This window comes from Lytechinus variegatus, chromosome 10, assembly GCF_018143015.1.
Source record: "Lytechinus variegatus isolate NC3 chromosome 10, Lvar_3.0, whole genome shotgun sequence".
Classification (NCBI taxonomy): domain Eukaryota; kingdom Metazoa; phylum Echinodermata; class Echinoidea; order Temnopleuroida; family Toxopneustidae; genus Lytechinus; species Lytechinus variegatus.
In genome coordinates, this window is record NC_054749.1 from 10,110,243 (window position 1) to 10,132,534 (window position 22,292).

At 35.0% G+C, this 22,292-nt stretch overlaps 2 protein-coding genes across 5 annotated transcripts in view; one reads left to right on the forward strand and one right to left on the reverse strand.

The window, feature by feature from the left end:
• LOC121422998 (amino acid transporter AVT1C-like) overlaps window positions 1-13,333 on the reverse strand; it is a 30,997-nt gene extending 17,664 nt beyond the window's left edge. Inside the window, exon 1 of one of the 2 annotated variants that reach the window (XM_041618269.1) lies at window positions 12,992-13,333. The gene's annotated coding sequence lies outside the window, so the exon portion shown is untranslated. The remainder of the gene's footprint in view (window positions 1-12,991) is intronic. The other variant, XM_041618267.1, reaches the window with a different exon arrangement.
• Window positions 13,334-19,759: 6,426 nt separating this feature from the next.
• The window catches only part of LOC121422290 (rho GTPase-activating protein 17-like), a 69,437-nt gene continuing 66,904 nt past the window's right edge, over window positions 19,760-22,292 (forward strand). For 2 of the 3 annotated variants that reach the window (XR_005971143.1, XR_005971144.1), the window contains exon 1: window positions 19,760-20,079. Coding sequence is in view for 1 of the 3 variants with exons in the window: in XM_041617227.1 (XP_041473161.1) it covers window positions 20,009-20,079 (71 nt within the window). In the remaining 2 variants the exon portion in view is untranslated. The remainder of the gene's footprint in view (window positions 20,080-22,292) is intronic. The other variant, XM_041617227.1, reaches the window with a different exon arrangement.

The window sequence follows — 22,292 nt, forward strand, 5'->3', positions numbered from 1 at the left end:
ACATTGTCGAAGGTTGGTGGACTGATGGGATACATCGTCTGAAGATTTGGACAGGAAGAAAAATGCAAATATTTCGTTTGTCCAGAGTCCAGGATGGCACTGCTATTTTGATTCACCGATTGTTTACAAACGGTGCATGCTTTGTATGCCTAATGAAAGTCTTTTGGCAAAAGATTATAATAATAATAATATAGGGTATTTATATTGCGCACATATCCACCTTGTTAAGTGCTCAAGGCGCTCCTATATTTACCGGCTAAGCTAGGCGTTCATAGCGCACACAGCTTTTTAAGTAATTACTTCCTACCGGTACCCATTTACCTCACCTGGGTTGAGTGCAGCACACTGTAGATCAGTTTCTTGCTGAAGGAAATCACGCCATGGCTGGGATTCGAACCCACGACCCTCTGTTTTAAAGTCCGAAGACTAATCAACTGGGCCACAATGCTCCAGCGTTATAGAAAGCGTCTACGAAGTGATTGCTAGAATGCCCTATTTTCTCGACTCACTTCACTCTCAAAAATAAAATATAAAATCAACAGAAAGTTTGGATGAGGGGCAACCTTTTCTAAATGTTATACCTATATCTGGCATAAAGCTGAACCATAAAGTGGTAAATGCAACATTTAGAAAACTTTAGAATTCCTCTAAACCATTCAATTATTGATCTTCATTTCTACAGTGTTTCGTTAATTTTTCAAAATTAATAATTAACAACGTAATATATTTTCCTCATTAAAGGGTTTCTTTAATTCATAGAGAAGTCAACCTCGACGTTCAATGTTAATATAATTTCAATCTAAAGTGCTATATTATGCATGGCATCAGTATATTCACATATCTACTTACAGCCAAACAATACTGTAGACGTATAACGCATAAATGATTATACTGATTAATTAAGTAAGAAAATTATGTACGAAGAAAATATGATTGAAGAGTGCAGGGACGGGTGGTTTTAACGTATTATCTAAAGTGTTGTGTTGTGTTGATATTTGCTGTCAGAGCGTTGGATTCTGAATCGAGGTCTTACAGCAGATTTCCCCTTTTAAATCCCCCCCCCCCCCATTAATGTAAACACAAAACGATACAGCGGTATATAAAACAAAGTAAGAAAATGACATTCTTGGAAGTGCATATCATTAAACTGGAGCCAAAAAGAAGACAATAATGATTCCTACTCCCATCATGATAAATGTCATAAAGACCGCAGCAATAGACATTTGACTCTCGTTCTTAAAGTAAAAAGATTTATATTTTATGTAAACTATGACAACATCAATAAGATGCATGTCGAAAGGATGATGTGATTTCAGATATATACCATTAACGTAAGCATCCGATGTATGCATTTTCAGGTCTATTATCTACTCCATTTGAATATTGTTTGGAATAGGTTTCATGCATAATATACGCAAAGAGCGTTGATTCTGATCTTGGAAGTGCATATCATTAAACTGGAGCCAAAGAATCCACGCTCTAACAGCAAATATCAACACAACACAACACTTTAAATAATACGTTAAAACCACCCGTCTCTGCATAATATACGCAAAGAGCGTTGATCCGTGTCAAGGTGTGAATTTCATAATTAGTTAGGTATTTGTGTGTCAGAGAAATAAATGAAAAGAGACGTAAAGAAAAGTGAAGAGAGGGGGGTCGAAAGGGAAAAATAAGAAAGGGGAGGAAGAAAAGCAAGGTCTTGATGAAGGAGAGGGATCCATACATAATTAAATAAGACGAGAGATGGAAAGGAAGAGAGGGGCAGGGGTATAAAAAAATGGGGTGGGGGTTGATTTGTAGTTGGTATGACCGTCATTGTTTCGAATGATCCTCATAATTAGCCAGTCTTCACTATATAAACATATATCTGCTCTTTTGATCGCACGACTCATTTCCCTAACTATTACTTTAAAATACAAACAGCATTTTTTATATGTAATTTATAGATTTTACGGTGGTCACTTTATAAATCTTAATGAATCAAGCCATGTTGATTGCAACATGATTGATTGGATATTATATTTGAATTTTTATAAGAATATCACTGATATGGGACCCATCGCTACATCCCCTTAAGTGGAACATTACAAACTAATTAATTAATTTATATCCCCCCACCCTTACCAAAAATATTGAATCCATTAAGACCGTACATGTTTATCCTATATCAAACAAGAAACTGTATATGCATGCAAAATTCACTAACACACGATAAAGTATAATCATTGATGAACCATGTCCAATATGCACATATTATATGAATGCATGCATGATTCATACTCTCCAGCCTACTAGCAAACAAACAGATGAATGGGAAATGTTAAAGGTTACGTTTCCGACTTCCTCGTCTGTGAATCTGATATACAGTTCACAGGACTGAAAAATGTCATATTCATAGGAATAATAATATGTCATTTTTGAACTTTTTCAATTATTATCAATGTACTTTGCTTTACACTGAAAACGTTAATGTGATGTGGTTAACTTTTAGTTCATTGAACTGTGTGACAAACATGTTAGTATAAGAAAAAAGAAAAACCTCCGTGGATAACAAATTAATATTCAATTCCTAGAAGAGAGAGATTTTTATCTATCTAAATTCGACTATTTCTAATCTTTTGGAGATGTACAGAAATACATTACTTTTGGTCTGACTATAAACATATTCGTAATAAAATAAAACAATCTGAAAAAAAAATCAGACGTGAATATTGCAGCAATAAAAGATTTTCAAGTGATCTGAACAAAAATGGAAAACAATAAAAGAGCTTTTACCGAAAAATAAAACCAATTAGAAATATGACCTAGAATTTGAAGATAAAATCACAGAAAATAGAAATGAAATTGGTAATGTTTCAAATTATATATTCAATACTGTAACAGACAGAATGAGTAAATCAGAGACACAAAGGTCATACGCAGATGTTGGTGATGTAGACGATCTTTGCATTAGACATATACCCAATGTTGATACAATATTCTGTTTTCACAGAAATAAGTAAAGAATTTGTTTTGAAAGAGCTTAAAAATTTTGATACAGCTAAAGCTCATGGTCTCGATGACCTTCATCCTCGATTCTAGCCTATATTGTATTTAATTTATCACTTAGAACTGGTTGTGTTCCAAATTATTTTCAATCAACCAAAATAATACCAATACATAAAAATGGTAACACGTCACAATCAATGATTTTTTAAAAAAACAAGTGCACACCTAGTTACCAATAATGCATAGAGCATTTCCATTTATTTGAAAGCCGGATAAAAGAGCATTGCAGGTTGAATACCTAGCTCACGGGCACAGGTGCCGCGGCCGGGGATCGAACCCCGGACTTTCCATTATAGCGCCTTAGACCACTCGGCCACGGCACTTCCACCAGATGAACCTATAGCGAGTTGAAGATCAGAAAGGAGCAGTGTTGCATTCGTGTAATGAACTACAGGCCTATATCGATTCTATTGGTATAGTTGGCAAAATTCCAGAGAAGGGATATCACAAACTAAAAACAGTTGTATCAATATTTAAACAACTATTCATCATGTTTATTGCTCACTGATGATCAATCGGGATTTCGATCATTTCATTCCACAAATTCTTGCCTCCTTGACATCACTGAATATCTTTTACAAAATATGAGCTTTGGCTACCTAACGGGTGCCGTATTTTCTAGACCGTCCTTCGGAAAGTTTTCGATGTGATTCCGCATGATAAACTACTAAAAAAATGTTATTGTATGGTAAGTAGGTACTGAATTTAAATGGTTCAAATCATATTTAACAAATAGAATACAACGTTTGATTCTAAGGGATCCTCTCTTTGTTAAACAGGAATTCCCCAAGGCTCGACCCTTGGGGAAAAGATTTTTAGCTTGTACATTAATCATACTGGTGAAATTATTAATATGCCAATTAATGAAATATTGTTATAAGCAGATACCGTTATTTTCTGTAAATCAAGAATTTAAGAAAATTTGAAAATTTAGAAATAACACTTCTATCTCAACTTAGTATGATTGCTGAATGGATGAGGATAAATCAAATGTAAAAAAAAGATATGGTATATGATACTGCTAAAGAGATTATTAGATGTAAAATTGATAATTCATACTTAGAAACATTTGACATCATAAAATACCTCGGTGTAGTTATTGAATCTTCGATGAAATGGTTTCTATAGCAAACTCTCTCGTTTCATTACATGTATTCGCCCAATTTAAGTTTATCTAACACGAAAAAAACAGTAACTGATTTATATATATTATTATATGTTTGTGCCGCACCTTGATTATTGTAGTATTGTCTGGTGAACCTCAATTGACATTACCAAAGTACAATAATCTAAAATTAGATACGTTAGAATGATTTTGAACCAACCAAGGTTTTGTTACATACTCTCAACTGGCAGTCCTTTTAACAACGTATGTTTAGAATGATCAATAACCTTATTTAACAAGACTCGTTTCTTACAGGCTGATATATTATTCTACAAGATATATCAGTCCTCTATACGTCCTAACACGTCGAACAGAATACAATATAGAGCCTTGCTGCAAAATAATGTACAAACTTGTGGATCATTTAGTAGTTTTAGTCTTCACTGCATGGTTACCGGTATCTAAAAGAATAGAATTCAAAATCTATACTCCACACGTGGAGAGCATCGCATGGTTAGTCCCCCATTGGCGGCGGAAGTCCAAAAATTTAGGGGGAGTCCACCTGAAATTTTGGGATGGACACGTAAAAAAATTGGACAAGCCAAAAAAAAGGTTATCAACCTAAATCTTAGGAGTGGCTAACCAAAATGTTTTGACAAGCAAAAAAAAAAAAGGTCATCAACCTAAATTTTAGGGGGGGGCGCACACGTTTCAGGGGGGTCCATGTGAATTTAGGGGGGCACAGGAAACAAAATAGACAAGCCAAAAAAAAGAAGGTTATTAACCAAAAAAAATTAGGGGGGGCACGTCTCCCAGCCCCGCTTCCGCCGTCTATGTAGTCCCCTATAAACCTTCAAGACCTCATCTCAGGATACACTCCCGCAAGAAATCTCCGTTCCTCCACTAGCAAACAGCTAAATTTAACCCTATATGGGAGAAAGGCCTTTGCCTCTTCAGCTCCATCTCTCTGGAGTGCTCTTCCACTGAGGATCTGAACAATTGAATCGCTTGAAGCGTTTAACAAGTATTTTAAATCCTTTCTGTTTTATCCTTACTTTTGTTTATGTTTATTTTTCTTCCAACCCTCTGCGCCCCGGAATAGTTTACTAGATAGGTGGCGCATAATAAATGCTGTGTATTATTATTATTATTATCATTATCATTATTAATAATAATAATAATACTAGAAGTAGTAGTAGTTTTAAGAAGCGTTGTTAACAACTTAATTTAGAATATTGGTTCAATTTATAACTGAATTCTGAATACATCTATTCTTGAATGATATAATTTCATGTGATAGTCAAGGTAGTATATATATAGGGGTGGATTTGGGGATGGGGAGACATCTTTTTTATGTTTTATTATATTCCATGCTTCAGTATTAATCTCTATTTTCATTTCATTTCATTTATTGCTTTCTGGAACACTTTTTCGTAAACACATGAACAAAGAAAATACAATAATAATATGCGTATAACTGGCAAGCAAAACATTGAATTTTCTATTGATATACAGTGCGTATCAAAAAAAGCGGGACAGTTTTGAAGTCTATGAAAAAAATTTTTTCAGATCATTATATCTATATTTTGAAGTTAATAGATGCTCTGAGATCTTATCTTTGAAATGCTATTTAAAAAAATAAATTTTGTTAATGCTTGAGCGAACACAGGACGTTTGTGTTGGGGGTTCAAAAAGAGGCTTGCTCCAAAATGGCAGAAATTAAAAATTTGATGATTAGATTTTTGGCTAATCAGCAGACTTCCTCTTAATCTTTTCATTATCTTTGCTATAATTTTCGAAATATGCTGTCAAATTTCATTTACAAATTTATTTACTTACCTGAATTAATTTTTTTTTCATTTAAACTTCTTTTACCTTTGATTTTTATTCTTAAGTGAGAAAAGAAGACTTTTTGTCAACCCAAGTAAGAAGATTTGCATTATTAATTGGGGGAATTTGTAATTATTCAAATCCTTTTTATCATGTGAAACAAATTATGTTATGGTACCTATAAAAGACATGAATCCTATTTTCAAGGGGTTATTGAATCCTTCACCAAGTTTAATTATGTGCTTGACAGGACAAACATAAAAGGATTCATGTCTTTCAATGGCAATGGTGTATTGAGTCAATTTTGAAGGAGCAAGATATGACAGATCGGGTAAAATGTATTAAAAAGTTGTGAAGCGAGCAAGCAAAAATTCCACTTTTTTATCAAAATATCAAATTTTGTGATTTTGACATAATAATCAGAAAATGATATCATATTTCATTTCATATGTTTTCTGCTATTTTCCTTTCCACTTTCTTTTTCTTGGTCATGATTTTTTTTATTTGGGGGGTGGGGACCCCGAGCCCCCACCCATCAGTATGCCACTGTTCAAAGACACTAGAACCTTTGTAACAATGAAATGATCTGAAATAAAACACGCTCTACCATACTTCGGTTTTTTTTTAACGTTCATGCATATATAAAGAAGGAATATTCAAAGCTAAAAGATAACATATCAAAAAGGAACAACAGAAACATTCAAGCAAATAAGTAGATTTGGAAATGAATTTTGACCGCATAATTCGATAATTATGGCAAAGATAATGAAAAGGTTAAGAGGAAATCTGCTGATTAGCAAGAAGTCCGACCATCATATTTATAATTTCATGCCATTTTGGCGCAAGTCTTCTCCTTTTTTACCCCATACAAAAACATTCCGTGTTCGCTCAAGCATGAATGAAACTAAATTATTTTAATGTCATTTGAAGGATAAGACCTCAGAGCACCTATTGACACCAAAATATAGAGATCATAATTTGAAACAAAAAAATATAGACTTTATGAAATCTGTCCCGTTTTTTTTGATACGCACTATATATATCGATTGTTAGTAGGTTGCAGGGATTGCCACTATAAGCCAAGCTTGACTGCGTGGCAGCCCCAGAAAACAATAATTATTATTCATCCAACATATCTTAACGTAAGGTTGCAGGTGCGAAATGACGGGGGGCGCTTGGTCCTCACAGTGTATTTTTTTATTTTGATTCTTGGTTGTTGTTTTTTCTTGTTTTGGAAATTATGTGTTTCATTAGATAAAGAGAAAGAGCAATTTTAAAATTATTTTCAATTAGGCAGTTGGGTTTTGAGTTGTTTTGTACAGTAAGATCAGTGGGATTAAGATTAAAGTCATGATCATCTATGAAAAATTAAGCATTTCAGATTTCTAAAAAAAAAAGAATTTACCGTCAACATATTCAGTTAGCTCGAAATTTAGTGAACCCAATCACACATAACATTCCTTCACACTGAGTATTGAATGTAGACAAAAACATAACAATGTTAGGCGAGCCCAGAGAGACATTTCTTTACATTTGGATAAACATGGCAGAACATTATTTTCACTTTCTAAGTGTTTTATAAGCTAATAGTGTTCTAGGATTGTCCAAGTGAATATTCTGACATGTCCGTGTTGGGTATGAATGTAAGTTGCTATTATATGTAAAGAAATCAGTAAACACAGGAGGAAGCAGTTTGTTATATTTTATACATAAAAATAGCTATTTGTATAGTATTTACATCATATATCTTCTACGTTTTTAGACGATGAAAAAGTGGATCAGTGTGTGAAAGATATGTTGATTTTGTGCAGATACTAACACTTTTCTTTTGCAATAAAAGTAAATATTCAAGGTTAGTGTTACTATAGTTTCCCCAGATAATGTTACAATAATTAATATATGGTAGTATCAAAGTATCAATGCATACTATCTTCATCAAAAGGGAGTGCTCTGGAAAAAATACTTTAATTTGTATAATGTTCCAATTCCTTTAGCTATTGATGATGATATATTGCTTACATGTTGGTTCCATGATAAAAAGTTTGTCTATTGTAATACCAAGAAATTTAACAATCTTTTTTATCTATGGGCTCATTATCAATTATAATGTCTTGGGGGAAATCGTCATTCTTATGAGTAGTTTGAAAATGAACAAAATGAGTTTTACTTATGTTTAAGGATAACTTGTTACATTTAAACCAGGAAGAAACACTTTTTAATTCTGAGTTCATCATATTAATCAATTCATCTAAATTTCTGTGAGATAATAAGATGTTGGTGTCGTCAGCATATAGAATAAACGAAAGAATTTGGGAAGAATTTACTATTTACTCATTGATATATATTAAAAACAGAAGTGGTCCCAAAATTGAACCTTGTGGCACTTCACAATTAAGAAAGGACAACGGAGATCTAATATCATTAATAGAGACGAATTGTTGTCGAATTGAAAGATAACTTTTAATCCATGACCAGGCAACTCCACGTATTCCGTAATTATATAATTTATGTAATAAAATTTGATGGTCAATGGTGTCGAAGGCTTTACTTAGGTCCATAAATAAAGCGATTATGTGACTTCTTTTTGAAAGAAAGTTTACAACATTATCAAGTAATTTAGTTATTGCAAAATCGGTTGAGATATTTTCCTAAAGCCGAATTGGGCGGGAATAAGAATTTTATTTAATGGCAAACATGAATTCAATCGATTGTACACAATTTTTCCAATATTTTTGACAAACATGGTAAAAGTGATATAGGACGATAATTTGTAACTTTAGTCGGGTCATCTTTTTTGTAAACCGGGACTACTTTTGCTATTTTTAAAAAAAATATGTGTACGTTTACCTATTCGTTTTTTTTTATTTGATCTTGATATAAAAAAATCGATGATAAAACTACAATAATTATGTTTTAATGACGTTAAGTTGAAGCTGTTTTGATGATTTGTCTTCATACTTAATTATTGATTTTAATGTATCCCATTTTTAAGTATTTCTACTTATTATGCTGGTGTTATTTGTAGTTGTTCCTGGTTTTATTGTTGATTGCATTTTCTCTGTATGTTATATGTAATGTTTTACACTCTTTTATGATATTGTATTATGTTTGTATTTTAACACAGCTCTATGGTAAAGCAGTTTTGTACTGAAGGGGCCACCGTGGGTAAATAATAATAATAATAATAACAATGATAATGAATAAATGATTTTAATTCTCGTATACGGTTACAAGATAGATACGTTCTGAAAATATCCTTGTGAAATGTTCATCCAGAATGGACAGAAGGAATCTTTTGAAGAATTTAACTCAGTTTTTGCTTGAGTCAGAACACATTTTTCTTCATACATGCATGAATTTGCTAACAGTAAATAATCAATCCATTAGCTTTCATGCACAGTATGTTCAGAAGGGCAAGAAACACAAAATCTCTTTTTTTAATAATTGACTAGGGGAGGAATCAACTATTCAACTAGTGCACCAACTTGAAAGAATATATAATGACGGATTACATATAGCACAATAAACCGACCTATGAAGGGGAAACCCCAAGTTCATCACACTATGCGAATACAAAGCGAACTCAACCAATGGAACTTTTTTTCATTTAAAATGATACAGAAAATGAGTGAATTATTTCAGTAACTAAAGCACTATTTTAAAAAAAAATTAATATAAGAATGCAATATTGTTGGAAATAGGCTAAAACGGACATAAGTTTGTGGGCACGTTACGTCCGTAACGTAAAAAAAATGTGTCAAAAACACGAAAATACTGAAAAAATTATATATATTTCGCTAGGAAAGCTACGTGTTTTGCGAGGCTATAAAAAAAACTAAAATGCTTTAATAAGGTGGGGCGGTGTTATATACCCAATGTAGATCTCAGTAAAGCCGACGTCCGTGAAGATATCGCTGTACTTGTTTAGGGGGTCAATTCAGGAAATACTTGCCGAAAGGGACCTACGGGCGCGCCTGGTATAGCCACTCGTCAATGGAAGATTTCAATTAGGCGTTGGGTTTTGAGTTGTTTTGTACAGTAAGATCGGTGGGATTAAGATTAAAGTCATGATCATCTATGAAAAATTAAGCATTTCAGATTTCTTTAAAAAAAAAAGAATTTACCGTCAACATATTCAGTTAGCTCAAAATTTAGTGAACCCAATCACACATAACATTCCTTCACACTGAGTATTGAATGTAGACAAAAACATAACAATGTTAGGCGAGCCCAGAGAGACAATCTTTACAATTGGATAAACATGGCAGAACATTATTTTCATTTTCTGGTTGGGTTCACTAACAATTAATCATCACTGTTATATGACCTACATCATTCTGTGGATTTCGTGTGTTTTTTAAATAAACCATAAAAAAAACGCAAAATATCATTGACAATTGAGTTCTTTCCAGTAGGGAAAAGTCAACAAAAAAGCAAAACTGGCTATATAATGTAGCTGCCAACAGGTGCGTCAGCATAGTAACTGATACCAGATATTATTATAAATTGAAGTCTTATTCATGGCCTGGACATACTGGCCCGTATTCTGAAGTCAGGTTTAACTTAGACCATGGTCTAACTCTGTGCTAAAATTATGGCAAGCCAAAAATGTCAAAATGTTTATTTAGTCGTACGCTTCTTATGTTTAATGTTCTCTTTCCCAATTCATTGATGGTGAAGACAATCTACTTCCTATAGACAATCATAAATGATTTGAGAGCCAAATAAGCTGAAATATGATATCTCTACCGTTAGTGATCTATGTAACAATTAGCTATCCATACTTAAACCACAACTTTAAACCTGAGTTTAAGTTAAATCCTACTTCAGAATACGGGCCACTAAACTCTTATATTGTACCATGCTTACCTCATATAATTTCAATTTACCGCTATTGTTTTTTATACCCACAAGCCTACACTGTTGGTTTAGTCCTCTTTTTCAGTTTATCTCATTTGATACTGGTGTTTTAATCGTTTTTATCATTAAATTTATGGCAATGTTTATCTGGCAACAATGCCAAGATATGACTTTTGCCTTGCTACCTTTTTTAAGGAAATTGATTTTCAGAAATTCATTTTTATTGCAACTTTGTATTTCATGAAATTTGAAATTGGAATCACAGTGAAATGATTGGTAATGAAACATTTCATACTAGGCCATGAATAATGAATTATGAACACTTTCGCTCATCACACAGTTATATTGACATAACAGACTGGATTACAAACATGACAAATATGACATTCAATCATTACCTATAAGTTAAGTTGCTTGATCACAATAGATAAAGAAAGGAATATGATTTTAAAGTTACGATTTTTTTAATCCAGGCGATTAATATCCATTTTCTGGTTTTGATGTTCTTCCCAGAATGCTGCATGCTTCATTAAATGACATTTATTTTGCGGGGGCCTGTATATAAGGCGTTCAGTAAGATGAACAGATTTATATATTTGGTCACCTTTGAAATTAATCTCGAATTATTCCGCTTGGTTGATTTTCATGCGAGTAGATACACACTGCATCATTATAACAGGCTTTTAAGAATAGTACCATTTTCATACTACAACAAAGGAATTGGTATACGTAGGAGCATTGTATGATGAATAGACCCCGAGATGAAATGATATTTGTAAAGACCTGTTTTTATTCATTTGGCCGCTTTACTTCCCATGCATGGATGAAATACACAAAATTATAATCGGCCTCGACTAGTATAAAATATCGACGTATATTGTGATACTTTTTTTCAAAAGGCATATTATTTTATCATTCACAGTGCAGTGACCCTGTTCCTTCATTTAGAACGATTTAGATTTATCCGAATTAGTGGCCCGAAATGAAAGAAAAAAATCCATAGCATTTGCTCCATGCAGCGACACTCCGCACGTCTCCGCTAATTCGACACACAAATGGAATGACTGTTCAACCTTGGATTTCACATTTTTGCAAGTTTGCAACCTATATCCCTATACATCCATGATATCTTAGATGACATGAATCATGGAGCAATTGTCACAGGAGCAATTAAAATCGTATCTCACTTTATCCGGCTCTCCTTAAAATCTTAAATGTTGCATGTATATAGATTTATTTCAAATTTTAGTGAATGTAGTGGGCTGATTGGCGGCTAATTTAAAGTCTGATGACATTAATGATGGTCAACCAAACAATCCACGAATGACCTGAGATTATGTTTTTTTTTCAATAATACAGTCAACCAATAATATACAGTATCATGTTGAAAAACCAATGAATCAAGGAATGTTAAATCAACATTTTGAAAGGTTGGAGGAGTGACAACATTTTCTAAATGTTGCATTTACCACTTTAAATGGTTCTACCCAACACTTAAAATGTTGGATTTAGCTTTATACAAGGTTGGATGTAACATTTGGAAAAGGTTGTCACTCCTCCAACCTTTTAAATGTTGATTTAACATTCCATTTTTAGAGTGTATACAAGAAAAAAGGCCAAACTGTTATGAAATTGTATTCCTACTTAAAAATAGATTGTTACTCTTAGATGTAGGCCTACAATCTTTATTTTTATACCAAAAAGACTCTCTCCGATTATACATTATATAGCAAACGGCAGTTTGTATTCATTCTGAATAGAATGATGGTATATAGGAATACAGATAGACCTACAGTATATTGGACATCGTTGAGGCAACATGTAGGTTAATAGAAGGTCAAACGATCGATGTCTACAAGGCTGTAGATCGATAAATATCTTGCTAGCGAAATAGCTCAACACAATATAACACTTAATATTGTAAAATGTCTGATAGCTGAAATATTACAACAATCCTATGTGGTTATACAGGGCTTAACGAGATATAGGTGTTTGGGAAACGCAGGTCTTTGACACAACTTATAATGATATTATGGGTGAAAGTGTAATATGCCATATGGAGATTTTTTGAAAATACCTGATGATTTTAAGATGAGCTCGTCAAAACTTGTAGCAAAAATGAATTTAGAAAAAGGTTCTACATACCTGAAATAAATCTCCCTAGGAAAAGGCGACTCGAAAAAGATGGATCATTATCATTGAACTGGTTACGAGCTGCGTATACTGGATGCTGGAGAGCAATTTAATAGCTTTCTCTTAACAGTCCATGGCCATGCGAAAGAATAGTGCAATTTCCTCTTGAGGGGCGCCGCGGCGAGAACGCCGCAGTGGGTTTTTTCATATGCGATAACGCGTTTACTGCCTACAAACTCGAGATAACATCTATGGATAAAGGACGACCATAGAGTATACATCTCTATGAGGACGACTCACATCACACACCATAAATTTGCACCATCCACTCGCGCGTTAAGGACGTGTGTGTATGGCGTACACAAAATAGCGAAGAAACACCACCGCCGCGGCGGTGGTGTTTCTTCGCTGGACTGGATGATGTATGTCACGTGTGGATAGGTTGGCCAACATTATTATATGAACGGTTTTTATTATTTGGGTGAATTGGCTTGGAAAATGGTAGCAATCCATCTGCAGCTAATCCCTCTTAAATGCAGAATAAAGCATGCTTCATTAAGATGATTTATTTTAAATTGAATTTAATTTATTAAATCATTGAAATCTGTTTATTGATGCATGGTGTTTGCAATCTCAACGAAAAACTGATTATATCAGTTAGGAAAAAGGCTTTATTAGATTCCCGATGATGACTTCATCAATGCCTTTAAAGATAAATAGACGATGGGAATTTCAACCAATTGCTGGATACACATATAGGTATGGGTGTCGAACACGGGGATGGGGGAAATACCGCCCCTCCCCCCCATATTTCAAATGGGGGATGCTTTTTGTCTTCATCCCCCAATTACCGTCAAACATTACTATGATCATGATCATGATCATAAGGAGAAGTACAAGATGATGATGGTAGTAGTATCCGGGGGGGCGAGTAGACACCATGCGCGACCAGAAAACACGTAAATCATGTAAATAGGATGACTTTTGAAGGTATATAGGGCGCGTTACGTATACGTAACGTAATAAGGGTGTCAAAAACCCTAAAATAACGATAGTTAGTGACTAATATTGTTGTGAGCTACCAGTGTCTGGTTGAAAAAAAATCAAAATATGAAGAATGAAAGTGTTGTTTTGGAACACGTTACACCTTGAGTAGGATGGTTTAGATCATTTACTATACATGGTTTTTTCAGTTTTCAGAATTTCGGGTGGGGCAATGATTCTGTCGGGGGAATGCTCCCCGTGCCCCCCCCCTTGGTGCTGCCCTGACAGCAAAATGATCGACTTGTAAAATGTATTGATTTAAATACTGAATATAGGCCTATCCTGTGTTCGATTATATAAAATTTGTTTTAAAATATATAAATCAAGCATTTACATTTCATTTCCGATCTCTCATCGATTTAAAAGGATTGGTCAAAGTAATAAGTCCACTGGTCGTATAGACTCTTCCCTCAACATTCAATGACCAATAAAAAATCAAGAGAAAGACGGGGAAAAGGAAAGGGGGAAACGGTCAATATAGGCCCTAATTTCTGACTATTATGTCAAAATCATTCTAAAAATTAGATTTTTATTTAAAGGGGAAATTCACTTTGATCAATAGTTTATATGGCAAAAAAAGGAGAAAATTAGTGAAAGTTTAATGGAAATCCATCAAAAAAAAATTAAGTTATTACAATCGTATTTTTTTGTAATGTCATATGCGAACAACTTCCCCATATATTCGTGTCGTAAAAAGAAATGAAAATTAAAATGTATTTGTTGTACTTTGAACAGACAAATTTTTCTCATCTGCTCCTACAAAGAAAAGAAGATTAGTCATCATAAACCATGGAAAAAATAAATTGTATGTATCTAATACATACGTGGGGTCGTGTGGTCCAGTGATTAGAGCATTGGACTCATAATCGCAAGGTTGTGAGTTCGAATCCCAACTCTGCCATTGTCTCCACTTTGATAAAAAGGCCCGAGAGTGATATCTGTCGTCTATAACGTCAGCCACTATGACTGATTAACCTAATCGAAAAACGTTTCATAGGAAATTGGTTATATGCCAGCTTGGCGTTTACCAGCAAAAAATGCTGTCCTGCCGAGTTCCTACGGGAGTTACCAGAAACAGAAACAGAAACATAACTGGGCGTTGTGGCGTGCGCCTGTAATCCAAGCTGTGGGGAAGTTACAAATTGATGCAGAGGTTCGAGGTTCGAGCCCTGGTCACCTCTTTCGGATGGTGACGTTAAAGGTCGGTCCCAGACGTAAATAATCATATCTGATTGATACACGTCTGACAAAACTAAAATACACACACATAGAGATGTATATCTCTGTGATCTAATATTACATTTCTATCATAGCGCCCTCTCTCATTACTTCTTGTCCGAGGATGCGATGCGCGGAAGAGAGTGTGTGAGAGGCACTGATCTCTCAACTAGTGGAGAGATCAGTAGTGAGTTGTGGTAGGATCGGTGTGAGTCAATATAAACAAAACAGCTCCTCAAAAATAATAATTCCTATGCTGATGTGCGTGTGTGGATGTGGGCAAGCAGGGACGGATTCATGGAATTCGCTCACAACACAAATAAAGTTTTTCTTTTTTGAGAATTTCCCCCCAGATTCACTGGTAAGCAATAATAACAAAAAATCTGCTTATTTACATAAAGCGTTTTACCCCCAAAATATCTGGCAAGCATGAAATAAAGGTCCTTGCTAATTCTCACTCAGTTTACACCCCAAACCTGAGCTTAAGTGGGGACGCCCTCTGCATTTCTTGTTTTTCTATTTAATTAAAAAAATAAAGGGGAGAGACCATTACCCAGTGGCGTAGCTAGGATTTTTTTCCCGGGGGGCACTGGGGGGTCCTTGCTTTTTCAGGGGGGCACCGGCCATTTTTCCGGTGTGTGTGTATGTGTCCACAAGGGCGGATCCGACTTTCGCCAATAGGGGACGGGGCCCAAAATTATCTTCACCTATATCAGTCACTTCTTAGTTTTATTCTTATAAAACAACATAAACATAAAATAATCTCATAAGCCTTATAAAAAGTGCGAGCGCGAAGCGCGAGCGATTTTTTTTTACTTTAATGTATTTTTTCCAGAAAATTTAATTTTCTGGGCAATATTATGTGTGATCCTGAACAAGATTCGTATTTACCCCCAAGCGCGAACAGAATTTTTTATCAATTGTTCTAGCATTATCGAAAAGGGACCTGTTAAGGACTGCTTACAGTTACCCACGAAGACGGTATATATTTCAATAATGCGAGCGCGAAGCGCGAGCAAATTTTTTTGACATTCCGACCTAAAAAAGGTCGTTCTAAGCACTTTTTGTATTAATTAATGGGATATGTATGTAACTAAACAATTGGTGCGAGCGCGAAGCGCGAGAGGAAGAAAATTGAGATTTTAGACCTAAAAGCGGAACACCCTATTCATATTTTGTAAGTCATAAATAGGATATAGTCAATTGGGTATCATTAATAATGCGATCATGAAGCGTGAGCAGAAAATTATTGATATTCTGATGTGAAACTGGATAATTTAAGTACATTTTAAATAAAGAACATGCAGGCTATTGCGCATGTTTTATATTTAGACCTAAAATCTGGGCATTCTGAATACATTTGTTTATGAACATTGTGGAATACACGTAGACAATATGAACTTGGCAAATCAAACAATGTGACCACGCAGCGTGAGCTTAAAATGCTGATATGTAGACCACAAAACGGACATTTTACAGAGCACTTAAATTTGTAAATAAAAAAAAATAATAATGAAAGCTCGATGTCCGAGCTAAAATATGTTTTGCATATTGACTTCAAAACTTGCTCCACATCAGCCTATTGAGCAAGATATGAATCCCATCGAACAGGCAATTATGGCGCGAAGCGCCAGCAAAAATTTTATATAGTAAAACATGAAAAGATTTTTTTTTATTGCAAGTCTTCCCTTACATTATTTCATTCACTCGTCTTCCTCCTCTTATTTTCCTCTTCTTTTTTCTTCTGTCTTTCTTCTTTTCCTTTTTTCTTTCTTCTTTCTCCCTCTTTCTTTTCTTTTTTTTTTGCTCTTCCAATTTTTTCTGGGGGGCACACCAAATCTCAGGGGGGGGGGCACGTGCCCCCCCCAGGCCCCCCGTAGCTAGGCCACTGCCATTACCCCCTCCCCCCCCCCATTCTTGAACTGTTGTTTGTGTGCTTCAGACTTCTTGGATGGAGGAAGAGAGAACTGTAAAACATGAATGATACGTCATTTTGCAAAATCTATTGTGTATCATTTTTATACATTCAGTACTACAGAAGTCTACCATGTATATGAATGTAAGAATGACCCAAGTTTTTTTAAATTATGCTTTATTTATCTCCAAAATAAAAAAAAAAACATATATTATAGTACAATCTACCAAAAAAAAATCATTTTTCATATATAAAGAAATACATCAATATTGTTTAAACATAATGAACATGCAACACAATTTAATTTAAGGTCTGAGAGAAGTTTAATCTATCTTCAACACCCCCCCCCCCCCGTCATCTAAAGCACCAGCACACACACACACGTACACCCACCGCACACCACACCAACATCCGGAGCGCCACGGCACCCCCCCCACACACACACACTCGGAAGTACACAGCCCCAGTACAATCATCAATCCATGATATCCGTCCCTACCTCTATTAGTGAAAGTTTCCCATTTTCTGAGATGGTGCACTCAAGTGCCCATTTCTTCAGCTATTTTTTTCTCCTCATGTTCATTTTCTATATTTTTTTGTTTTATTTCTTGAGGTGAGAGAGGGGGGGGGGTATTTTTATTCCTACTATAAGATCATGTATTTGATTAACAGTATTATATAATAATATAGGATTTGTATAGCGCACGTATCACCTTGCTAGGTGCTCAAGTCGCTCCTGTATTACCCCGGCTAAGCTAGTCTACCGATTCTGGTGCGCACAGCTTTTTGAGGAATTTCTTCCTGCCGGAATATATATGATTAAACAACTGTTCCTTCCCTACATCGTTACACCAATGTGATTCCATATGATTCTAAAAACGACCCAAGTCCACAAGACAAAAGGCCCCAACCACAAGTAACATAAATATTAATGTTCATAAAAAATGTACACTTAAATTTGTTTTATGATTTTCTCTGATGTCTTTTGGCAAAATATACTATACTTGACAAAATAATTATTAAAAAAAACATTTTTTTAATCATTTTTCTCGAAATGACCTCATACGGACTCGGGCCTTTTTATATTCATATACTCAATTGCATGATTCTTGTTGATTCTCTCTATATGTATATGTTTTCTGTTTTTACTTTCTTACATTTCCATCTTGAAGTTAATTTCTATTGAAAAATAGTATACTTATTTAAAACCTCCAATGTGTTGCCTATATTTATGTTTATATATAGCATACAATTTGTTTTTGTTTGATGGAAGTGAAATAAATAAATTTGAATTTGTTAATATGTTACATACATTGAATTGTTATTGATGTTGAGTTATTTGTCAAACTGCAAGGCGCCTTTGGGAAGCAATTTGGCATATGAACAGGGGCCTACCCTGCAGTATAATTTTTTTTTAATGAATGAATAAATAGATAAAATAAATAAATAATGAATAAATGAATAAATAATTTGACACTGTTCTAACCTCTTTAAAACACCAAAACGCTTGTTTATAGTCATGATTATGAGAGTTTCTTTACCATAAATTATTATATGGTATATCATGGAACTACTACTCTAGGTCCTTGGGTATGTCCAGTGTTTTATCGTTCAGTTCCTACATTCATTCATAAATGAATGTAAAACACTTCTGGAACTTTAAAACGCATGAAGAGTTAGTCTCTCGATCATCTCTGCAAAACAGTTTGAATTTCAATAAATTTTATGTTTTTGTGTACCATACAAAGATTCACATGGATGGATTATTATAATTACCATTATTATTATCATCATCATCATTATTATTATTATTATTATAATTATCATCATCATCATCATTATTATTATTATTATTATTATTATTATCATCATCATCATTATTATTATTATTATTATTATCATCATCATCATCATTATTGTTCTTATTATCAATATCATTGTTTTTTTATTATTGTAATTAATATTATGATCATCATTATATTATTATCATGAGTAGTAGTAGTAGTAGTAGTGTTATTATCATTACCATTTTTATCATCTTTATTATCATTACTGTGCATTATATTTATTTCCCTACCCCCTGATTTCACTAGTGAGCGCATCAAGTAAGGAGCTTGAGATTATGTACCCTTTTCATGTTTTCACCCTTGTCATCTTTGACCTACATTTTAACCTACTTTATAATCAAAATACACTATGATGTCATATGTTGATGGGGTTTCCGTTTTTTAAAGCACAATTTCAGAACGATTATATTTCAACTTTCAGATTGAACTTTTTTTGTTCGGGTAGGCTAGCCCTTTTATTAAATTCCATTTTAAAATGATTCAGGTAATTGTTAATTTGATGTTTCTTTTTTTTTTAATTTGATGTTTCTTACATTCTTGCATGGAAAGAGAAGGTTAGAATTGTAATTATAAGAGAACGAACATATACAATCTTCACTCTTAAGCAAACTAGTCATATTTGATAAGATATCTCGTCAGAGCCTGGTCCACATAAATTTAATCTGAAAATTGATCCCCCCCCCAAAAAAAAACAACTAAGAATTCGATGTGAAAACAGATAACGCAGATGGCGACAAACACATTGATGCAAAGAAGCCGCCCACTTCCGCATTTCGCATGCACACCAAAACCCATACATGCAATATGTATGAGGAAATTGTATTTTTACGTGTAATCTGTATTGCGACCTGTGTTGTTTGGAATCTAAACCTGCACGAACTTGATAAACCATCACTTGATTTTTGCAACAAACAACATCATTGTGGCGGTTGCCACTTAAGGAATAGATACCTTGGAGTGTACTGATTTGCTGGAGTAGGTGGTTTGGTGCATTCGAGAGGAAAGATGATCAAGAAAGACGCGATGAGGCGGCAGATGAACCGCCTGAGACAGCGGGCGAACCAGAATTTGGGAAGGTAAAAAGCACTCCACACAATCAAGGTCTTTCTGCACAATTTATTGTGAATACAGTGAATATGAAGTTGACGCTATTCAGAACATAGATAGATTCATGTTTTTGTCTGAATATGCTTTAAAAAAATATCTAAGTTGGACATGGAATCTTCTGCCGCTGGGGCCCCTGGCCTGGCGTGCCGGTGGGGTCACTCAGCCGCAGAGGCACCCATGCCATGGGTTCATATCGTCTCGCGAGCGAAGGATTATCAGTCATACGCACGCGACACACCACTACACTTCGAAAATACAGTGGGCTTTTGCCCACATAAAATATTATGTATAAATAAATATTCCACATCCTGCTATGACACTTACCGAATCATTTAGATCCTTCCGTGACTTGTCCTTGAAGTTTCTAAAAATATGTATATTTTCTTGATCTTTAGTGAAGATTTTACGGAGATAGAAATCAGTCAGCGTTGATATCAATTTTCTCCTGAAGAGGGCGCGCGATTTATATTCATATCAAAGACACGACAAGGGAAAGAATAGGCACCTACACTATTTTACACGCATATCGACGCAAGGCATTACGCAAAGTCCGTGAAGTGTCCAATCTTTTCATTGTATAGACTTTGGTATACCGTATACGTATTATTGACGTTCGTCAAAGCTTGTACTGCTGGTTTCTTTCCAGGCACGTATATTATTTTCATTTTTTTTTATCAGTCATCTTTTTAAATTAATGCAAATGAGTGTTATCACCAAATTTTAATCATTAATTATGTTTTTTGAAGGCATTTTATTAATTGGTGCCCATAATTAGTAAATTAATCATGAGGATTGCGCATTCAAAGAATTTAGATACAGTTATAAAATTACCGAGGAGCTGAATCAAGGTTGTGAAATTATTAGCGCCACCAACGGGCTTCCTTGTATTTCCGTGGAAGAGACAAGCGAAGTCACTTTCGAGGCCAAGGTAAGCAAAATGTGCTTTTTTTATCGGATTATTATTTTATTATTATTTTTATATTCAACAAACTCTTGCTACTTACCGGCAAGAGCCCCGGTGCGTAGCGAGAAGGAGCTTCGGCAAATATTACTTCAGCAATGAAGCGATGTTTGCCGACTACTTCGAAATCCAGGGTCAAACACGGTCTATTGTACGAGGTTAGTACATACTAACCTTGTACAATGTGTGAGTGCCGCAGAGGGGGACACGTATGACCGTTACCACAAATGCAAGTGACCCCCTATTGCAGTCAATTTCAAGGACATTTTGTGTAATTTACCCCCCTATTTTCACGCAAAACAAGGACAAAATTGCGGTAAAATGGTACCTTGAAACACCCCTAACATGCTAATTATAAGATTGTAAGGACACTTTTGCCCATTTCGCAAATTTACCCCTATTTACCGTATTTCAAGGACAGGGCATTTACACCCTTTCCTCATTAGAGGAAATTGCAACACAGGCGTCAGAGTGCTCAGTCCTTAAAGATGACCAAGAGCCATGTCATACTGATACAATAATCCAAAAGAACTTTATTTTTCTTGAAAAATAAGAAAAGTAGAATTCTTTGTAAAAATAAATGTAGAGTTGTCCATATAAAGATACAGAGCATGATGCGCGCCCTCTGCGGCTGGTGACTCAGCGACGGATTTTACTCCCCGTGATCGTTCTCCCCTTTTTCCTGACCCCTATTTCCATCAGATCGAAGACGGTGAGCACCCCTATTTTCACTACTTCGAGGAGTGTTCTGTCCGCGGACGTTCCGTGAAATTTACCCCTTTTCCCGCGATTTTGGTAACGGTCATGCGGTCCCCAAGTCATATTGAGTGACCCCACCGGGCCCCTGGCGTGCCGTATTTTCCTCGTACTGCACTACTGTACTGCTGGCATGACCGGGCCGGGCCTGGGGTTTGGGTCATTTGGGTGTGGAAACGACCCACAACGAACAACAACGGGGTTTGGGAACTCTTCTTTAATTAATAATAATTTGAGATGCTGTGTATTTCTGCTAGAAATGATTCTTACAAATTTACAAACACAAATAATATATAGGAGCGGTTGGAGCCTATCATGCCTATGTGAGCTTCAGAGCTTTTTTTTGCAGATTCCTGTAGTGCCAGTGCCAGGTTTCCCAATTGCATTGCTTTGCAATCATTGATACAGAGGGAGGGGGGCCGGGGGGGGGGGGGTGATGTGGGGCTGTTGTGCATGGTAGAAATG